Source organism: Haplochromis burtoni, unplaced genomic scaffold (assembly GCF_018398535.1).
Source record: "Haplochromis burtoni strain Fernald_Lab_line unplaced genomic scaffold, NCSU_Asbu1 Contig_393, whole genome shotgun sequence".
Classification (NCBI taxonomy): domain Eukaryota; kingdom Metazoa; phylum Chordata; class Actinopteri; order Cichliformes; family Cichlidae; genus Haplochromis; species Haplochromis burtoni.
Window position 1 is genome coordinate 86,248 of NW_024582754.1, and position 19,870 is coordinate 106,117.

A 19,870-nucleotide genomic window follows, 5' to 3' on the forward strand; every position below is an offset into this window, starting at 1 on the left:
CTGAAAATTTTCAAACATCATGCATCACATTTCTTTCTTTCTCCATAACCTGTAACTTTAAGATGCCAGTGAGTAATTAATTATCTCCAATCTGTCAAATCAACCTTGTGTTGGAAAATGTAGAAGATAAAATTTTGTTTGAAATCACATAAACACCAAGGACACTTTAGTCCATCTGTTTAATTGGCAGCAACAATGAGAGGCAAACCTTCAGTTTTAACCTGCTCAGATTTTTTCCCCCAGAAACAGAGAAGAAACCAAGTGATGTAAGGTCATAGCTGACCTTCTCAGTGAAACTATTTTTGTCTTTGACATAGATACTCAGGTCTATAGCCAAAGTAGAAAACAGCAGATGCTTCAGCCGTGGGGGGTCAATACAGGGATTTGTCGAATGGATAGTCCTTCTGTTGCTTTTTTGTGCTTCATGTCTGATGGCTGAGGGCAGATTCACAGGCACCAAGCCAGGCTTTGCAAGATGGTTTGATGTTGCAATGGCAGGCAAATCTTGATAACGAGATGCGGTCCTAATTGCCCTGAGCACACTTTGATGTATCAATTTCATTCTAGGTGCATAAAGAAATCTTTATTTTTATAAAGCCTAAAATGAGGCTGCTTCCTGTTACTGGGCCTCTAATCCACTTTAATGATGCTTTATTTTGGAAAATTAGAGCGCCGCTTTCACTTAAAATCACTCAGACCAGTGGTTTTCAACACAAAAATATAACAACAGGCTCAAAATAAATCTGAGGGTTCACGAAAAACAGAAGAAAGTTTTCAGCTTTTCACAGAGTTGATATCATAATGTGGAACTGCGCAAATGTCTTGAGCCACCTCTAATTTCTTTCTTTTTTTCTTGTTTTTTCAGAAAAATGGGAAATAGATGTAGTTTGTTAAAAGATGCAAACACATGTGGAAATACAGTATAGTATTCTTATTCTTCTGAACTCTCTTGGACAAGCTTTCTTTAAGTAGACTTCAGGAATCATTCTCCAGGCTTCTTGAAGGACGGCAAAGCTCCACTTCAATAATATCCAGGTATACCTTCACTGCACTGGCATCCTGTTTGGGGTCATTTTCATACTTAAATTTGAAACTATTATGAGATGGTGGCCAGATGATGTCACCAACTGATCTCCTCTGTATCCACTTGGGAAAAAAATATCAAATTTGGATTCATCACCCCATAAGACCTGTTGGCACCTGAGACCATTGCTGATGAGGTTTCAGTGAGCAGAACCAAAAGTTTGTTGAGATATGTCAGGTACAAGGACTGGACTGGAAAGTGAAAAAGCAGCCAAAACTTTGAAAGACCTTCAGAAAGACTAGATGACTGTTCCTCAAGACCAAACGTACAAGAAAGTCCAGATCCTTGGAAATATTTTTAAAAAAGAGTGACGAATCAACACTCCTGAAGAATACTATATATTTATAATATATAAAAACAATATTTGACCTTAAACAAGATAGTCCAAAACCCCCAACTTTTACACATACCTTTATTTTATTGCACAATTGCAAATTATTACATTTTTGAAACTGTATTCCTTTAATGAAAATGGTGATTTAAGACTTCAGATATCAGTGACACATATTGCCAAGGAAACAGTAAGACTTTCTCTCATTGGTCTATAATAGCCAAATCAGTTTTTAATTAAAAAGAAAAAAAAGAAAAAAAAGAGTTGTGTTCTGGTAGCATATTTAAAGCTCAAACATCAGCACCTTCCCCTAAACTGAAAGTGCAGCATCAAAGTGACGTGTTTCTATGACATAATGATGCATTGCCAAACTTTTGCTCGTGACTAACCTGCTGTAGGTTGTCCAGAACTGGACTGAAGTCAGAATTCCCAGGGGGAAACCATCTGGACCAAACAGTCATTTCTATACATTCAGCAGGCTTTTTTTTTTTTCTTTCACACAGCACATGTTGATAAGCAGCATGGAGATCATAAGTCACATGATTACAGCTTATATGGCCTGTAGATGGTGATTTTGTGAGCAGGAAAACAACAGTTAAAACTCAATATTATTCATTTATTGGATAAAATATTCAAATTTTCGGTATTTCTATGGATGTTTTTTTCTTTTTCCCCCCCATGATAGCACAAAACAGTACAGTATTGTGTACTGTTTTATGATCAGAGGGATTTGTATTGTCGGACAAATGAATAGTCTCAACTATACATACAATCCTTGGCAGGGTATGTATAAAAAAATTCAAGTGCTCTTTGATTGTTCAAGTACTATTTAAGCCTTTGTCATCATGGAAAACAGCAAGAAGAACAGAAACCTTTGTGCCATTGCAACTTTCAATTCAGTTCAATTCAATGTTATTTATATAGACTCAAGGCGCTTTATACGCAACGTGATCTACTACTTTAAACTAATGCAGTACTTGCACGAAATGTACAACTGACTGCTATTTTATGAGGCAAAAAGTCACATTCATTGTTTTCCTTCCTTTATCATGTGTGGACAGCACTGATTTATTTCCATCCACCACAAAAGGTCAGTTCCAGTAACACAGATCAGATCAGACCCAGACGTGCATAAAATAGCGTTCAGGATTTCCCTCTTAAGCCAAAAAAAAAAAAAAAAAGTTTAAAGAAAAAAACAAAACAGCCAAATCCTCAAGAATTTGTGACGTTCACTTTGTTTCCAGAGCAACACTGAATAAAATCATGACTCATGTGTTTGTGCCTCAGGTGGAGAGTTTACACATGTTACAAAAATCCAGAGAGAACAGGTAGGATCTGACAGCTTTTGTGTTTTTGTATAAATTTACAATAATTTATTACTTAATCTATTAGCTGATGAACAGAAAATTAATCTACCACAATTTAAATAATAAATAAATATTAATTTTAGCTACAGTATGTGCAAAAGTCTTGAGCCACCCCTCATTTCCTTGTCTTTGCTTCCATGGAGCCGGACTTTCTTGAAATCTTAATGGTCTTGATTAAGTTCTCCAGGCTTATTATGTCCTTTTTCACTCTTTTTCAGTCCAGTCCTTGTACTCAACCATTTTCAGAGGAATGTTTTTCTTTGTTTGTTAAGCCACTCAACACTGACCTATATGAATCATTCAAACAAAAACAGCACCTAACCCAAGGGATGAACCAGTCTTGTACCTACACATAGCAGATAACTTAATACACACATAATTAGTTGCCACTTCATTCGTTGAATATATGAAAAATGGCACACTGTCAAGAAGTAATTTTTAAGGAAAGGAAGCAGCAAGGAAAGCCGTGGTCTTGTGAGTGCGTACAGCCATCTGTGAAAGATGTTGGAGACTCTTTGATGGTTTGGTACTACATTTCAGCCAGTGGCGTTGGGGATCTTGTTAAAATTGATGGAAATATGAACACAGATTTCATCACTTAGAGATCATCAGATTTTGATCCACCATATAATACCATCTAGAAAGCGTCTGCTTGGAAACGGCTTCATTTTTCTGCATGACAATGATCCCAAACACAATCCCAGTGCAGCGAAAACATACCTGGAACACTATCAGTTGAGGATCAGCCTCCCCAGAGCCCGGACACCAACATTATTGAAGCAGTGTGGGATCATCTTGACACTGAACAGAACAAAAGGGAGTCAACAACCCAAAAGGAAATTTGAATGTTCCTCAAGAAGCCAGGAAAACTATTCCTGAAGACTACATAAAGAAATGAGAAGGAATTCTGCTTTAGAGAGTTCAGGCTGTTTTAAAGAATCAATGTGGTCATTAGCAAAATCTGAGCGAGAGACTCTGTTTTTGCCCTGTTTTCTATATTACATTTGCATGTTTCAATAAATTTCTGCATCCATCCAAAAATCAATAAAAAAGATTTTAGTGCTTTTTTTTCTTAAATAAATGAAATACCTTAAGAAGTTAATCATCTATTGAAGCTGCTGGAAATAAACTGAGTGTGACATCGCATCATGTCGCCCACAGAAAAATACACCACTAAGCACCAAACTGGGTTCAGAAACACAGGAAATACTAGCTGAGGGTGGATTTTTCCTTTTCCATCAATCACCCAGGCTCAGCCCATTGTGACATAATTGTCTGTGATTGGCAACCAGCTTATTATCCACTGTACCCCCTGCCACTCCAAGCTGCTGCTCAAATAGCCTGCTTCTACTTTTTGATCCAGAGGTGTGCTTCATATCTGTCTTAGATCTTAGGTTTTTGGCTTAGATCTATTCCCTTAATTCTAAATTACTTCTCAGTGGCTCAAACATGTAAACATTAAAACAATTCTTTTATTTAATCAGTGTAAAAAATACAACTTGTGGTTTAATGGGAGGTGATTACTTGGCTTGGCACATGAACTAAAAAGCTGTTCACAGCTTGACATTTAACACTTTTTCGTTTGTACAAAAAAGTCAGTGAAACAGAATGCTTGTTAATAAGTGAGCTTTAGGGGGTAAAAAGGTATCAGCGTTTTAACAAACTCCTGCCACTTAGCAGGTATCTTGGCAATGTCACCAGGTGTTTACTGTATTTGGAAAATTATCTGTGTAAGTCTCGATCTAAACACACAGGAGCTTTGATTTTAATGTTCACGGGGACATGAATAAAGCACATATAGAAAGTTGGCAATGCTCCTTTTTGATGGGGCTGTTGGAGTTCTTGCTTCTTCCCACAAGTAATTTTTAAAATAGTGCTTTCAGTGTTACACAACTAATCCAGTTGAGAGCGTTTCGCTCAGTGCTGATAAGTGTCTACTTGTGATCACCGCACTTATTTCCAAATGGATTTTTTAACTGCGCTTGAGATGTGATTTATTTTTTAACCTACCCACTTGTCACGTTACGTAATTTAGTAGTGTCTGTGATGCACCTGTACTTTGGGCAAAGAGCCCTAGAAGTCTTAACACCAGGGGCAGCTACACATGAGTCACATGAAATTTCTGGTATGTATCAGCTTTTCTGAAGCTTTGACAATCACGATTTGTTTCAGGGCGACATAAGGCAACTGAAATGAGCCCAGTCACAAACACCATGGTGGAAAAAGTCCAGAAAATCATCATGATGCGTGCCTATCAAAGGAAAACACCGACCAGCTACAACATTAAGAAATAACCCCTGAGTTGAATCAGCACCTCTGAGATTATTACCAAAAACACAAAGTTTAGCTTTTGAGACCTGCTGACTGACAGGTTTTAATCATTTATTCATTTTTTTATGTCACCCTTTCACTGTGCCACCGCTCCGAAGCCTCTGCTCTTACCTACACACTGCGCAGACGTATTGTTCATGTGCAGCTAACCAGATCAATTTCGACACACCTACAGGATTCCTCAAAGCATACTGGATGCCCTCGAATAACACCTCAGTTAAAAACACTGTGATGTTGCTCAAATATATATATTTGTGTTTACAGTACTCTATGTGCTTTTTTTTCCCTTTTTGCACGTTATGCTTCTGGATTACTGGGATTGTAGCACCACAAACATCGACTTGCAGTCATGTCTTTGCTGAGGACTGCCAAGTATCTGCTGCCCACTTGGCAGTTATAGACAAATTATGCTGTAATGAAATCTGTTGTGCTGAAAAGGCTACACGGAGCTGCGTCTCTTAAACATCCTGAATGGAGAGAAAATGTGTAGGCCTGATATTGGGCTTATGCTCGTGCACTGACGTGGACTGCAAACGCAGCCTGTTGAGCCAGGCTCCATGTAGTGAGCACAGTCATTGTTCTGCTGCAAGTAGGCATCGGAGAATGTCATCTCCTGAGGGATCATGTTGGGTATGGAGTCCTGCTCCTTCTCCTCGCTCCTGTACCATAAGCAGGAGCAAATAGTCTGGAATTGAAGCACTTCAGTGTAGACACCTTTTAAATCTTTAGCCTTTGTGGTGTTATCTGCTACAGGTGTGGAGGAAGCTGATATTGAGACTGGTAACAGATGAGCCACCTCTCCTCTGGGCTTACTGACAGAGAGCAATGCCTTCTCCTTGGCGTCCCTGCGTTCATCCTCAGTGTTCATGGTCAGGAAGCGAAGCACCACCAGGTTTAGGAACGCTCCAATCACCGTCAGGCCCGTGAGGATGTAAACAAAGCAGAAAGCCACATATTTAGGGTCATTCTGCAGGGCCTCATTCTTCTGCAGAGCCACGTAGTCTCCAAAGCCAATAGTGGTGAGTGTAATGAAGCAGTAGTAGAAGGCATTTAAAAAGCTCCATCCCTCCGAGTGAGAGAATGCCACAGCCCCCACGCACAGGGTGCTCATGCAGGAGAAGAAGCCCACCGTCACCATGTTTGCCATGGAGACCTCGGTGTGACGCATTCCCAGGCACTTCTTGGCTTGGTGCAGCAGGTATCTGACAAACGTGTTGATCCTCTCGCCCAGACTCTGGAACATGACCAGGGTCAGCGGGATCCCTAGGAGGGCGTAGAACATGCAGAACACTTTCCCTGAGTCGGTGCTCGGCGCCGCGTGGCCATAACCTGAGACAGGGAATATTGCATATCTTTAGACATCTTTGCCTCTATTCTTTTGCCGTGGTGAGTCATAGCAAGAGACGGCCTCACCTAATATAAATGCCTAAGAACGGCAGCTGCTTGATTTAATTCCACAGGAAACCAACACACACTCCCACTAAGAGAAAAAGGGAAAGCCCAGGGAAACGATTCAGCTTGGCATTAATGTAGTGAACTTACTTCTACTTTATTTATAACTCGCAGATTGTTGACAGCATAGACATTGCAATATTTATAAATATAACTTATGCTGAAGTGAACCAGAACCAAAGCCATAGACATCTCCATATCTTTTCTTCTTCATATGGCATCATTAAATGATCTTTTTATTCCATAATAAATAATTAAATTACACCTGGTGTTGTTTTGTCTTTAATCATCCAAGAAAGCCACAATGGCATACAATTATTCTGATTTACTTAGACAGTCATAATAACGATTCAGTGTCCATGTCTCTGTGTGTCTTAGCTATTACATTTGAGATAAATATCACTTTTCTGATTGGTAAGCCAATTACAGCCGCTCTGAAAATATAACTGAAAGAATAAAGATCTGCTGCACAAAAAGATGCTTTTTTGAATAATGTTACCTACCCAGAAGGGATGAAAGGCTGTAAGCAAAGCTTCATTTTGTTCAAGAATATTAAAGTAAAATTCAGCGTTGATGGGCACAGCAAACACATGAAAATTTGGGGGTTATTATAGGATATGTCAAGTCTGATCCATTTCCAAAATGTTTCCAAATAAACTGTATAAGGCATGAGAAGAAAATAGGTTTTTTAATCATACTATCAAGGTACAACCTCCTCCTTTAAAATAAAAACTAGCAACAATGTGCTAACAAGTGAAGATTTATTTTTTTCACTCTTTTAGGAAACAGAATCTTCAGCTTTAAAAATGTTTTAAATATAGTGCTACAGACAGGATTTTCTTTGTCTAAATAGTTAGAAGAGACCCCAGGAATTGTGGGAAGTCATAAGTGTTCTTTCTGTTGTTTTAAATGAGACACACAAACTAACATAAGGGGGGCTCCAGTGACTCCACTACCTCTAAAAATCTTTCCTCCGGCCCTGTGCTGAACATCTCTCAATGAAATGCAATAATACATCACATGTATTGATTAAATAACTGTTGCTCACCTATCGTCGTAATCACAGTGATGGCGAAGTAAAAGGACCCAGCAAATTTCCACTGGACCCCTGCTTTGTGAGGATTGAGCTGTAAAACGACGTGCTCGAGCTCTTCGAAGTTCTCTTTGGTCAAGTTATATTTGCGCATGAGTTCGTACTTTCTGGCGTCGAGCTTCCTCTTGTGACTTTTCTCCTGCTTCGACTCCAGGGTCTCGAAGACGGCCGCTCCGACCACCAGGTAGGTGAGGATGCTCATGATGAGGGCGAGAGTCCTGGCGTTTTGTCTCTTCATGATAATAAGGAGAGGGGGAGAGAAAAATCGAGCGCAGGTGGGAGCTGAGGCTCTCTGCCACCTTCTCCTGACGGGCTCCGGATCCAACAGAGGGGGGACTTTGGAGAAGGAGCTGTTCTCTCAGCACCACCCCCACATCACAGTTGGGTTGCTACTGTATTTGGACTATTTGTCACCGACTTATATTTAGATTGCGCAGGAAAGGAACACAGGGCAATCCCACAGACTGTCAGAGGCGGCTTGTTGGAGTAGCAGCTCCAAGCAAAAGCGCTCATCTTCAAGGAGTTTATGCACTAAATATACAAAAGCACGGCCAGCCTCCGTCGTTGAGGCCACAACGAGCACATTACTCCAGTTTCCAAGAAGAACGGTAGCGCCGAAAAAAAGATGGAAGAAAAAAAAAACAAAACTAAACTTGATATCCATGTGATCGTACACGTAAATATTTACCTAGTGGCTATTTAAACAGACCGGCTCTTCTGGTTCCCAAGTTGTCTAGCAACCTGACGATAACCGTTCTGTGCAAATATTTTAAAAAAGCGCATTCTCCTCACGGTGCGCTGCAGGATTCTTCAGATCAATTAAGATTATAAGAAAAAAATCCACAGGGGAAAAAATTAGAATTACTATTTGAGAGTAAAGAAGAGGTTCAAAGACAGACATAAGATTTCTAGTCGCCTATTATAACTTAACTTACCTAATGGTGGTTCACTATAAGGACGTCGGACCAATCCATATCAGAGGTGGAGACAGATTAGAAAAACTTCTTCACCAGAGACATTCTGGGTTGCAACTCCACAGGCTACTAAAACTCCTATACGTTTTAATATATTGTGCTCCTTTTGAAATCTTGACATTTACACTTGCTTAAAGCTGTGTGTTTATGTTTTGTTGTATCTTATTAATATAGGTAGCTCATATCAACTTAACTGCCCCCCCCCCATTTTTCTGTTTCTTGTGTTTCAGATAATTTGGATGACTATAATCGGTCATTGTTGTATATGATGTTTTTTTCTTCTCCCCCTATTTTCTTCTTCTTTCTTCTTTTTCTGCTTTCTTCAGAATTTAATCTTCACTGATTGTATCATCATTGCGTCAGACCCTGATGGAGACTTTTTAGTCCTCGTGCTGTATTGCTCCAATATTTTTTCATTCAAATCAATTGGAATGTTTTGTCATATGCACAACAATGCGTCCTTTCAGCTGCATATGTTTTGACCCGTGACAGCAGGGAGCCTCAGTTTCCTCAAACATCATCACAGGGAGCTAAAGTTGAAAGCGGGCATCACTTGAGCTTCCTGTCTGTGTGCTGCACTCACATCAGCATGTTTCACTAAATGGTGAAAGTTACAGAAAAGATCAAATTCCACTTTTCACTAACGCAGCTATTAAATCTTTCTAAATTCAACTTTTATCCCTTCCTCACACAGACAATAATGGAGAAGAATCATGCAAATGATGACAATTTGAATATTTTTCAAGTTTTAATGTTTAATGCCTGTAATGACACAATATTCAAGAGATGCCATAGCCTCATAAAAAGCTTTTTTCCTGCCTTCATTTTCTCTTCTGCCTAAAAATACAAAGCTGCACAAGGTGAAGTTTAATTAATTCCGAGTTTAAGGTCTTCTCGCTGACTTTTCTTTGGTGTTTTTTTTTAACATGTGTTTCATTTTTAATGCCGAACATTAAAAATGCTTCTGCAGCACCGGAGAACATTTTCAAACAACAAATGGAGAAATAATAAAAGATGTAATATAGAAACCATTAAGCTGCTTCAGTTTTGGCCTTTTTGTCTTTTCTTGTCTTTTTGTCTGCTGTATCCTGTTCACTGTAAATTAGATGCTCTAGATCTGACCTGAACACAAACAGGACGGTGTAAGAATACATTAAATGTTCCCATGTGGTTAAATAAAGTAACTCCAATAAGTAAATTCTGAAAATCATAAAAACAATACATTTGAAGCAGGAGAGATTATGTAAGTATATTAATGAAATAAGTTGCACTGTTATTTACACAAATAAAATACAGGAGAACATGACGAGGAGGGCCAGACCACCAGGAATATTCATGAGTAATTATGAATTAATTTGCTGTGAGTCTCAGTTTTATTTTATTGCAAACTGAGATTCATTTTGTATGACAGCATTACATCAAGCCTCTTGGGACACAAGTGGGAACCTTTCTACACTTTGCTGACATTTCTTTGGCAAAACTATCAAACAAATAAAATAAAAAAGATCTTTTTTTAAGCATCAGGCATTCATTTAAATAAATCAAAATTTAACCACTTCAGTTTGTTACAGTAACAAAACTGCAAATGTAAATTGCAACAACTACTGATTAGTTATGATAAGATATATAAGTTCTATAGTACTCCTAGTACTAGCTTTGTTCATACAGTATATCTGGTCTCCAGAGTGATGCACATCAGCATTTTAATGGGACTAAACAGCACATTGGAAACATTTGAGTGCAACACAAAACAGAATAGAGCAAAAACAACCCACAGTGCCAGTTTCAGCCAGCAAAGTAAAACTCGTGCAGAAATTATTACATAGATCAGCTCCATGCCTTTTCTGGGTGTTTGGGATCACATTTGGCTTCAGTTATATTAAAATGCTGAACAAGGCCTTCACGAGGTATTTGTGAGAGAGCTTTAGGTCTCTGGCATTTCTACAAGGCCTCAAACTCATCAATCCTCTGCTTGGTGTTGCCCATACGGATCTGACGGAGGGTCTTGTACTTATCACGGCCAGCGCGGACGTTCTCGGCATGGAGTTTATCGTTCTGGGTCTTCTTGTTATCGTCTCGGGATTGTGCCAGCTCTGAGCTCAGGTCCTGCGGAGGAGTCGTGCCCAGTTATTAAACTGTATACAATTCACTTCATCAACAGATATCTTGGCAACACCTCCATTAGAAAGTGATATCTTTAATTTAATCATCTTGTTCTTTTGGCTGTTCCTTTTTGGGGTTGCCACACTCGATCATCTGCCTCCATTGCCTCACTATATCACTTGCATCCTGCTCTGTCACACCGACCCTCTGCCCATTCAGGTCACTCCCAATGAAAATCTTATCGCCAGCTCTTTTTGTCAATGTCACCATCACCTTAAACCATAATCATACCAGGTTTTACTACCATCTTGTAAACCTTCCTTTTCACTCTTGCTGCAAATTCCCCCTGATACTCGTCTTCACCCACTCCACCCTGCCTGCACTCTCTTCTTCACCTGTCTTGTGCACTTTCTGCTGCTTTGAATGCTTGACCCCCCAAGGTATTTAAACTCATCCACCTTCACTACCTCTGCTCCTTGCTTCTTCTCTATTTCAACTATCTGTCTCTTGCTCACACATGTCTCTCTTCTGTCTCTCTTCTACTGCTCTCTCCAGCTCTTGCCTCCCCTCTCCAGGCTCTTTTCCTGAAGTATTACAAGAGAGGGAAAAGAGCCTCAACGAATCGTGATTGAAAATGTGAGTGAATTCAAAAACCTCAAAGATGATGGTAGAAGTATTATCCATTAGAAAAAAAAACTTTTAAAAACCTTATCTTGGGGCAAAGTCACAGATAGTTTTAAATGTTTATGTTCGAGTGAAGATTGAATTTAAAGTTAACTTTGATAATGCCTCGATAAACCCTTCCAAGAAAGGTGCTCAGGTGCCGAGTAGTGAGACTTATTTCTAGAACAACATTATTTGGGCTTCTATAATAGATGCTTAAAATTTCATGGCTTTTTTTAACACAGCATATTTTTGCTATAAGTGTTTTGGAAGCTATAGAAAAGCTACGAGAAAAAAGTGTCTTAAGCATTGCTGCAGACTCCGGCTGATCTGGGATGTATTCCAGGTCCCTGAACTAACCTGAAGCTGCTTCTGCAGGCGCTCGTTCTTCTCGGCCTCGGTGAGTCGCTCCTCCTCCTGGCGGTCGTAGTTGATGCCTTGTGTCTGCAGCTCGGCGCTATAGGTGCTGTTTTCTTCGCTGTGCTCATGGTCACTCTCGCTGTCTGAGGAGGAGGAGGAGGAGGATGAGGAGGATGCATGCTCAGCAACAGGAGCTGAGTTGGCAGAACTCATCACAGTGTGCAGCTCCTCCTTCGTTTTCAGCAGACTCTCCTCCACTTCGACAGCCTAAAAGGAAAGGTGGGGAGAGGCGTGTGTTAGATTTGTTGGTGGTTTGCATCATTGAGCATTTGATTATAATATAAATGTAGTATTTTAAGTGTTTTAGTTGTATATATATGACAGTAATACCCAAATTTGCAAGGACATTGACAAATCAAGCTTTCTGGTTTTTGTAAACTTGAACCTACCTGCCTTTCTGACCTCTCCACTAAAACATGGCTCCTGAATTTATACTTTCAAACCAAAGCAATCTAATATGAATAAGATGCAAGGGTTACAGTACATGAGTAGTTATGTTTTTGAGGAAGTATGCAATGTAAATTACAGTGCAAAAGATTCAAATTATGGATGACTTATACAGATAAATCGTTTTCTTTCTTTTAAACAATAAATTTATATTTGATATTGTGCTGGGACATTTTTCTGGTATTTCCTGTGACTTGTGGAGCTTTTGACTGCATGCTGGAGACCCACCTTGGTGTGCCATGTCTCAGCCTCTTCCTCCTTGGCTCTCTTGGCCTCCTCCAGCGCAGTAATCTTGGCGCTATATTCGGCCAGCTCTGCAGCCTGAAGGAGGAAGCACAACACTGTGACGTGAGAATAACAGAATAGGCATGCTGTCATTTTAGAAATGTGATGAAAGCAAAAGCAAAAAACCTCCGTGGTACTTTAATCTGCCATTAGAACAGCCGATAAGTGCTTAGAATGAATTCAGGAGATTTATCAGGACTTTTTCCCTCATGTGCTTCACACTCACCAGCTGCTCCTGGCTCTTTAACTGGTCCTCAGCTTGCCTGGCCAGCTCCTCCTTGGCTATTATAGCCTCCATCCTCTCAGCCTCCAGCCGGGCCGCCTCCTCCTCCACCCTCCTCCTCTCCTCCTCCAACCTCATGGCCCGGTCCAGCTGCTCCTGAAGCTCTGCGTGACAAAGTCAGAACACGGGGAAATCTATAAAGCACTGTACGTTGTTATAAAAATGCAGGATAAGAAATTCAAAACTCTGATTTGTCTTAAATCGGGGTGCTTTCTTTTTTAAACATTTCTATGTTAACATCATAGAAAAAAAAGATTAAAGTTACAGGGAAAAAAGGAAAATACAGTACTATTAAAATATTTTGGTGGTTCCAAAACTCTAATAAAGGTTTTATGAATTTATTTTATTATTATCTTTACTGCACATCTTCATTATCATAAGACATCAAGGTTGTTAAGATCATAGAAATATGAGCCTTGTGTTTTAGATTTTAAAAATGATTTGAACGTTTTAAATGCTAAATGCCGATGATTGGGAAAAAAATATGTTAACTGCAGATATTTAAAGAAATGCCTTTTGTGAAGATCATATGTTTGACAAAATTCGCCCAACATAACAAAGTTGCTTTTCAAGTAACGATCTCCCATCCTCCTCACATTTTTGTCAAACCATGTTTTGAAATCTGCCCTTCCAACTCTCAAATATATATTCCACCATATGGGGGAGAAGCAAGGGAGGATGATGGAGGAGGGGGTTTTACCTAATATGGTGGTGGGCTTTTTACCAAATGTCAATAGTACTTTTGAGAAAAGGGTTTTCTGATCTACTTCTTAGAATATATACAGTACTGTGCAATGACGGTTGAAGTTGGGTAGTGGAAGAGCTGATATAGATGTGGCATTTATGTTTATTTTTATTTTTAAGAGCAATTAATGATTAAAATATCCAGGTTTTACAAAAAAAGCCCCGCCCCAAAAAGGAAATTAACCAAGAACGAAAGGTTCATGTTTATAATGTGGGACACCCTTTATCGCTTTAGCTCACATATGTAATAGTTTCTATCAAACAGTGTGAACTTTCAAGTTGGTACCCTGAAGTGGATGGATGGATGGATGGATGGATGGATGGATGGATGGATGGATGGATGGATGTATAGTTAAGCCGTAAACCTGTAATAGCTCAAATCCTCAAGGTTCTACAGGTGTTAGCAGATGGTTAATAAACGGTTTAATGTGGACTACTGAGAAAAAAAATCAGTGAAATCTCCTTTTTCATAGCACTATACAACAGATAAGATCCGCAGCGATGCAGTTTCTACGTCAAATTTTCTATCTCACCTCTCTCTGCTCTCCTAGTTGTCTCTTCAAACTGGTGGAGCCTCTCCATCAGCTCCCGCTTTTCTCTCTCCATCTCCTCCTTCTCCCTCTCGATGGCCGTCCTCCTCTTCTTCTCGCTCTCCAGCTGATCCCTGCAGAACACGGAAAAGCTCAATCGCACGCCTAACGCAAAGCCTACACATTTCAAATTCCAATTAAGTTTGCCTGCATCATTTTAACCGGGCGCTTAGCTTCACCCACCTCTCCATCTTCTTCTGCTGCCTCTCCTGCGTGGCCTGAGCCTTCATCTGCTGAACCTCGATGGTGTCGGGCTTGCGGCGTCGCATGTACAGTTCATGGTTGCCTATGCACAGCTGCAGGATGCCCTTGTTGACTTTAAGCCGTGGAGCGTAGAATACAAAGTCCTTTAAAAGACAGAAAAGTAGAAGACAACTTTTTTTTCTTTTTCAAAAAGGGCTCCATAGGCTTCGTTTAAAATCTCTTGGTATAAAAAAGCTGTTTGATACTAGTGAAGATTATTAAACTCATAAAACACTTACTTGGGCTTTCTTGTCTATGGGCTTGATAACAAATTTCTTATCATTGAAAGAAATGTTTCTAATTTCACTCCAGGGAAATCCAATCTTCGGAGTCAGCCTGAAAAATGGATAAAAAGAGATATTTTTCACAGTGTGATATGAGCTTTAAGTTTGTTTCTTTAAAAGGTTCACAGCTGGACAGGATGACGCATGCGATATCAGAGGAAGTGGCTGGGGAGGGTTTGTAGGTTCATGTTGTAGTAGAATTGGGTCAATGACCTCTTCAAAGCAACATCCATATAGTTAGATGCGTTATTTAAAACCAGCCACTGAAAGGAAAGTTGACACACGCCTCCGACTGAGGTTTGACCGCTGGTGCATTGATCTCCTGTCTACAGATGTGTTTTATCAGGTCAGCGCACAGAACAACGTTACAGCAAACAAAAGCAGGGACAAAACAACAGAAATACAGAGAGAGAGATTTACTACAAAAACTGATTTACTTGTCATTCTTTGCATAAATGTTGAGGCCTAGAGCGTCGACTCCCAGGAGCAGGTCTGTGCCCTTCTTGTTCTTGATGTCAAAGTAGTTAATGCCATACATCTCAAGATCCTGGGTGATCTTCAGGTACTCAATCATGGCCTCTTCCCTGTTCACATTAGATAATTAAATAAAATATTAAATATTCAACAGACTAATTTGTCTTTTACTTTATTTTGGGGGGTTTAAAGTGTGGCGGCAAACCTCCACCTAATAATCCATGTCCCTTATTAACTAATTAGAACCAAAAAAAGCAAATAATCATTACAACAGAGTGCGTGAAGCTTTTTTGGGCATCAAAAACACAGCAATGAGTTATAAAATAGTTGCTGCTGAATTTCTTTTTCCTTTATGCTAACACGGTTACACTGCAGCATCTGTAAAAGCTGAGTGATCATGAGTAAGAACAAAGCCTTTTAAGTCTACTTTACTTTACTGCTTGTAAAAGTTCACTGACTACAAAACTCCAGGACGCTGTGAGACCAAAAATGCTGTTCATTCTTAAAAAGTAAAGTCCTGAAAGCATCCATTTGAGGGAGGAAATTTACGCCACTCAGCCTTCACTTACTTTAGCATCGCTCCGTGCTCCTGGTGCCAAACCTGGATTCTCTCCTCCCACTGCTCCCTTGACAGCTTGTGTTGGTCCAGCACTCTGAGGGGAGCAGCAAGCTATCAGCAACCCATGCTGGTGAAAATGTAAACAGTCTGTGTATACATACAGGGTTAAAGCATACACATGATGCATTGTTGTGTCTTTCCCAGAGATCCTTTGTCAGGAGCCGAAGGGGCATTATCACACATTGGTTAATAGTTCGATAATTCGGGGAGGCTAGTAGCCAGGATGAGTTCCAGATTTGCTGTAAAGGAAAAGAGGTCATTTATCCAGAAGACTATCATTTATGATGCGGCTGTTCTGTCATTTTATGAGTGCAAAGTTGATGCAAAAACTACACCAATCACAGATAAATGGTCCTAATCTTCTTTTAAGTGCACTCAGCAAGGTAAAAAGACAGAGCCGCTTCATCCATGTGGTCATGTGTTTAATTTTAGAAAATAATCAGTTCACTAACTTTTAGGGGAAATAAGATGATGAATGACAAATTGTATTTAAAAAATGTGCTACTGACTATCAGAGCAGCTGATGTCTGAGAATTATTTGAGAGAATAACACTCGTAGTAATAAAACTGTGAAAGTCAAATCTAGTTGTAGCGTTAGAGGAATTTTATCTACATTTTGGAACGTCACAATTGTAAAGAGTTCCCGTAGGATGGATGCGGTGTTAATCTTTCAACTCGGATCACTGCTGCATAAATCTGCCCTTGCAAAAAAGCAGTAAAGTTGTACTGAGTTGCAAATAACTGATTTCCTGCTCACCAATGTGCAGCTGCTGCAGATCCACTCGCACTCACCTCTTGGGCAGAAGACGCTCAGAGGACATGTAACGTGGCTTGTGCGTCGACTTGTTGTACTCGCCATACTTTGCCTGGATGGCGTAGGAGCCCAGCAGCACGGCGGTCTCTGGAGGGCTGTAGATCTCCTCATTCAGAATCGCCTCCTTCACCTGGAGGAAGAAGAGCCTCCTGGTGATGTCCTGGATCAGCTCCTCGGCTGCATCCTCAGGGTAAAACTTGACCAACAGCTTGAACTGCAGGGGAGTCTCTTTCTTCACTTCCTGAGACATCACCTAGAGGGGCAATAATTAAAGAATAAAATATGATTGAAGTTCCTACAGCAGAGTAGTAAAGACAGCTAAATAAATAACAGAGTGTGGGCAAGAATCCCGTAGAAAAAGGGTCAAATTACTTTTACGAACAACACGTATTTTAACTCTCGATTTAACAATTAAATGCTTACTTGCACACAATACAGAAAAATCCAAATTAAATAGACACATAAAAATAATACAGTACATTTAATAATAAAAAAGATGTAGAACTGAGAGCTGCAGCAGGCCTCTGGGTTTTTACATTTACAATTAACAATTCTAAACAGAGTAGATGAAACAGAGGTTAACATCACTGCAAGTCCTCACCTTCTTTTCAGAGTTCAACCATGAGGTGAATCCTCTGATGTCAACAAACTGCAGCCCGAAGTACCAAGTCTCACGCAGGCCGATGGTCCTGGAAACCTTCAGAGTGGAGACATGATAACAAAATCCTGCACATCTTCTCAACAGCTTCTTCACTTTTTAATCAAAACCTCCTCCATGACTCTTGCGGTAATTTCTCCCTGAAGAATAAAACCTTTGGATAAGATTACAGAACTTTTAAATGAGAACGTTAAGCTTGTTTTTTTGATATTTTTTTTTTTTTATCACAAAGGGGCTCATTAAACTGGCCAGCTTTTACCAGACTAGATCTGTGGGACAGCTATGGTTACTAGTTGCTTTGCTGATGGAATAAAATACCCACTGGTTACAGTTAAGACCATTTATCTGCAAAACAAATACCAACGCGAGTGTATCTGACTGAAAGTATTTCTCTGCTGAAGTATTTCAAAGGTCTGTACTGTATTTACACTGTTGTATTTGCTGCTACTTGGCATTAATCCATCACTTTGCCAGTCCATTTTATTTATTTATTTTAAATGCATGAAAGACTTCTCAAAAGAAAGAAAGAAACAGAAACTTTTCAGTCTACATAAAGTCATCCGGGATCTATAAAATAATACAGGATGTGCTTTGTGAACTGCATCACACCGACCTGGTCAAAGAGCTGCTTCCCTGTTGTGTTGGGGTGGAAGGAGAACTCCAGCTCCGCGTCCATTGTGGTGATGCGGACATTGACCTGCAGCATAAAGGTCATTTAGTCACGTGATGACAGAGATTTCTTTTTGTATACACATGAATCATATTTGCAAACAATCAGCTTCCTTTTCTCAGAGAATCTGTAACCGGGCAGAAATATTTTACTGTGATCTTATTATTAGTTTGCAGCGATCAGCGATCAGCCTGGAAACATAAAGATATTGTAGTCATATGTGTGAAGGAGCTGTGAAGTGGATTATTCATAAACCATAATTGCTCACTATCTCATTAGACTTCGGACTACTCTTGCGAGGTTACACAAGGTTGCACATACGCAGATTACAACGCTTGCAGAGTTGACTTTACCGTTGTTAGTCAAGATCAGCCTGTTTTATAACAACAACGATTAAAGTGGAAAAGAAATGACACTTTAAAATGTCTATAGAGCAGATGTTCAACATAAAAAAAACACACTAAAGCACCCAGGCTGTTCTCAACACACGGACCCTGATCACAGGCCAGATTGGGCTTGTAGCAGTTACACAATTGTTTTATGAAGTTATACTACAGCACGCCCCGGGTGTCATAAAGATAATCCCATCGAAACTTGAGCAGCAAAAGCTGGAACATCCATTTGTGAAACCTCTAACGTGTTACTCAACTGTTACCACCTCCAGTGATGGCATGCATAAGGTAATAGCTCAACTCGCTGACATCCTGCAGGTGTTTCCTACCTGCCACAACCTTAATCGCTCACTAATCACTGACTGTGGACATCACTGATGAATCATTAATCCATTAGACTCAGTCACCAGTTTATACCGTTGAGCTATGTAGGATTATCTTAATTTGTTTATACTTGGATTGTGCTTTTTGGTACTGTCGCACCTCTTTTGTTTAGCTGTTCAAAAACCGTTTTCCACAATGCAAACAACACCTGCAACTATGACTCATAATTTTATTTGATTTGTAGTTAGTTTAAGGTCAGTCAAATGGACGTAGACGTCAGAATGACCTCTTAAGAGAGGCTTTCTCCTTGCAGTGTCAATATAAGCACAGAGCTGCTTTCGTAATGCACAGGCCAGTCGTTCTTATCAGTTTTCCGACAGACTGATGCTGAAAGCTTAAGTAACTGCGGACATTTAGAACATGAGAGTTTTCTTTGTTTAAGACAGAGGTGTCTTGTTTGGTGCAGGGTGCCTCAGAAAATCAAACGGAGCAGAGAAAAGCGGTTAAACTGTACAGTCATGAGTTCGTTCTTAGCATTTAAAAATCACTTCAGTGGCACTAAAGGGAATTACCATGATTGCAGTGCATTATGCATGCCCAGAGAAACAGCAGACAGGCTGGTTGCAGACCTGAAGTAGCATTTTTCTGTCAGGAATGTGAGCAGCATGGGTCAAACTCTACACTTAGTTAATGAGTAAATGCCAAGAAGGATCTTGGACTCTTGGAAACAAGAAGCTTGGCCAGACTGTTTATTTCTTTTTAAAAAAAAAGGACATTTAATTAGAAATTAAAGCTATTAAATCTGTATTTATGCAAGTAACTCTGAAATGTATCTAGTGGTCATTCTCAGCATAAGCAATTCAAAGAAACCACACAAATAAATGTATAAACCCACCACTGACATTTTTGAATATGCAACAGGAAGAAACACTTCAGTGACATATAATCATTTAAATCGTGGCGATCCTACCGTTTTGGGCATCTTGGCTGCGTTTGGTGGCTGAGTAGTACCAAGTGGTTCCCAGGTTGTCACAGGTTGCAGTGAACGTCTCCCAGCTGAACGTGCGCCTGATAAAGAGCACAGCACCGCTCTCGCTCGAAAACTCCTGGGCAGGGCTCGTGCCCTTTGAACTCAGCAGATTACGCAGAGTGACGTGAGAGTTACTATCACAAAACTGAAAGATTTACTTCCAATGTGGCCACTGGCAGCGCAAGATGCGTAATT

At 39.9% G+C, this 19,870-nt stretch overlaps 2 protein-coding genes across 2 annotated transcripts; both read right to left on the reverse strand.

The window, feature by feature from the left end:
• Positions 1 to 50: 50 nt before the first annotated feature.
• kcnk3b (potassium channel, subfamily K, member 3b) lies at positions 51 to 8,422 on the reverse strand. Its single transcript, XM_005946933.3, has 2 exons — positions 7,614 to 8,422; positions 51 to 6,442 (listed from the first exon to the last, which is right to left on the reverse strand). The coding sequence occupies exons 1-2, from the start codon at positions 7,894 to 7,896 to the stop codon at positions 5,553 to 5,555; spliced, it is 1,173 nt and encodes a 390-aa protein (XP_005946995.1). The 5' UTR covers positions 7,897 to 8,422; the 3' UTR covers positions 51 to 5,552.
• A 945-nt stretch (positions 8,423 to 9,367) lies between these two features.
• On the reverse strand, positions 9,368 to 19,859 carry ezra (ezrin a). Its single transcript, XM_005946931.3, has 13 exons — positions 19,616 to 19,859; positions 17,873 to 17,956; positions 17,203 to 17,298; positions 16,580 to 16,854; positions 15,738 to 15,821; positions 15,132 to 15,278; positions 14,650 to 14,746; positions 14,351 to 14,514; positions 14,111 to 14,241; positions 12,777 to 12,937; positions 12,494 to 12,586; positions 11,759 to 12,025; positions 9,368 to 10,738 (listed from the first exon to the last, which is right to left on the reverse strand). The coding sequence occupies exons 1-13, from the start codon at positions 19,625 to 19,627 to the stop codon at positions 10,574 to 10,576; spliced, it is 1,776 nt and encodes a 591-aa protein (XP_005946993.1). The 5' UTR covers positions 19,628 to 19,859; the 3' UTR covers positions 9,368 to 10,573.
• Positions 19,860 to 19,870: the final 11 nt, after the last annotated feature.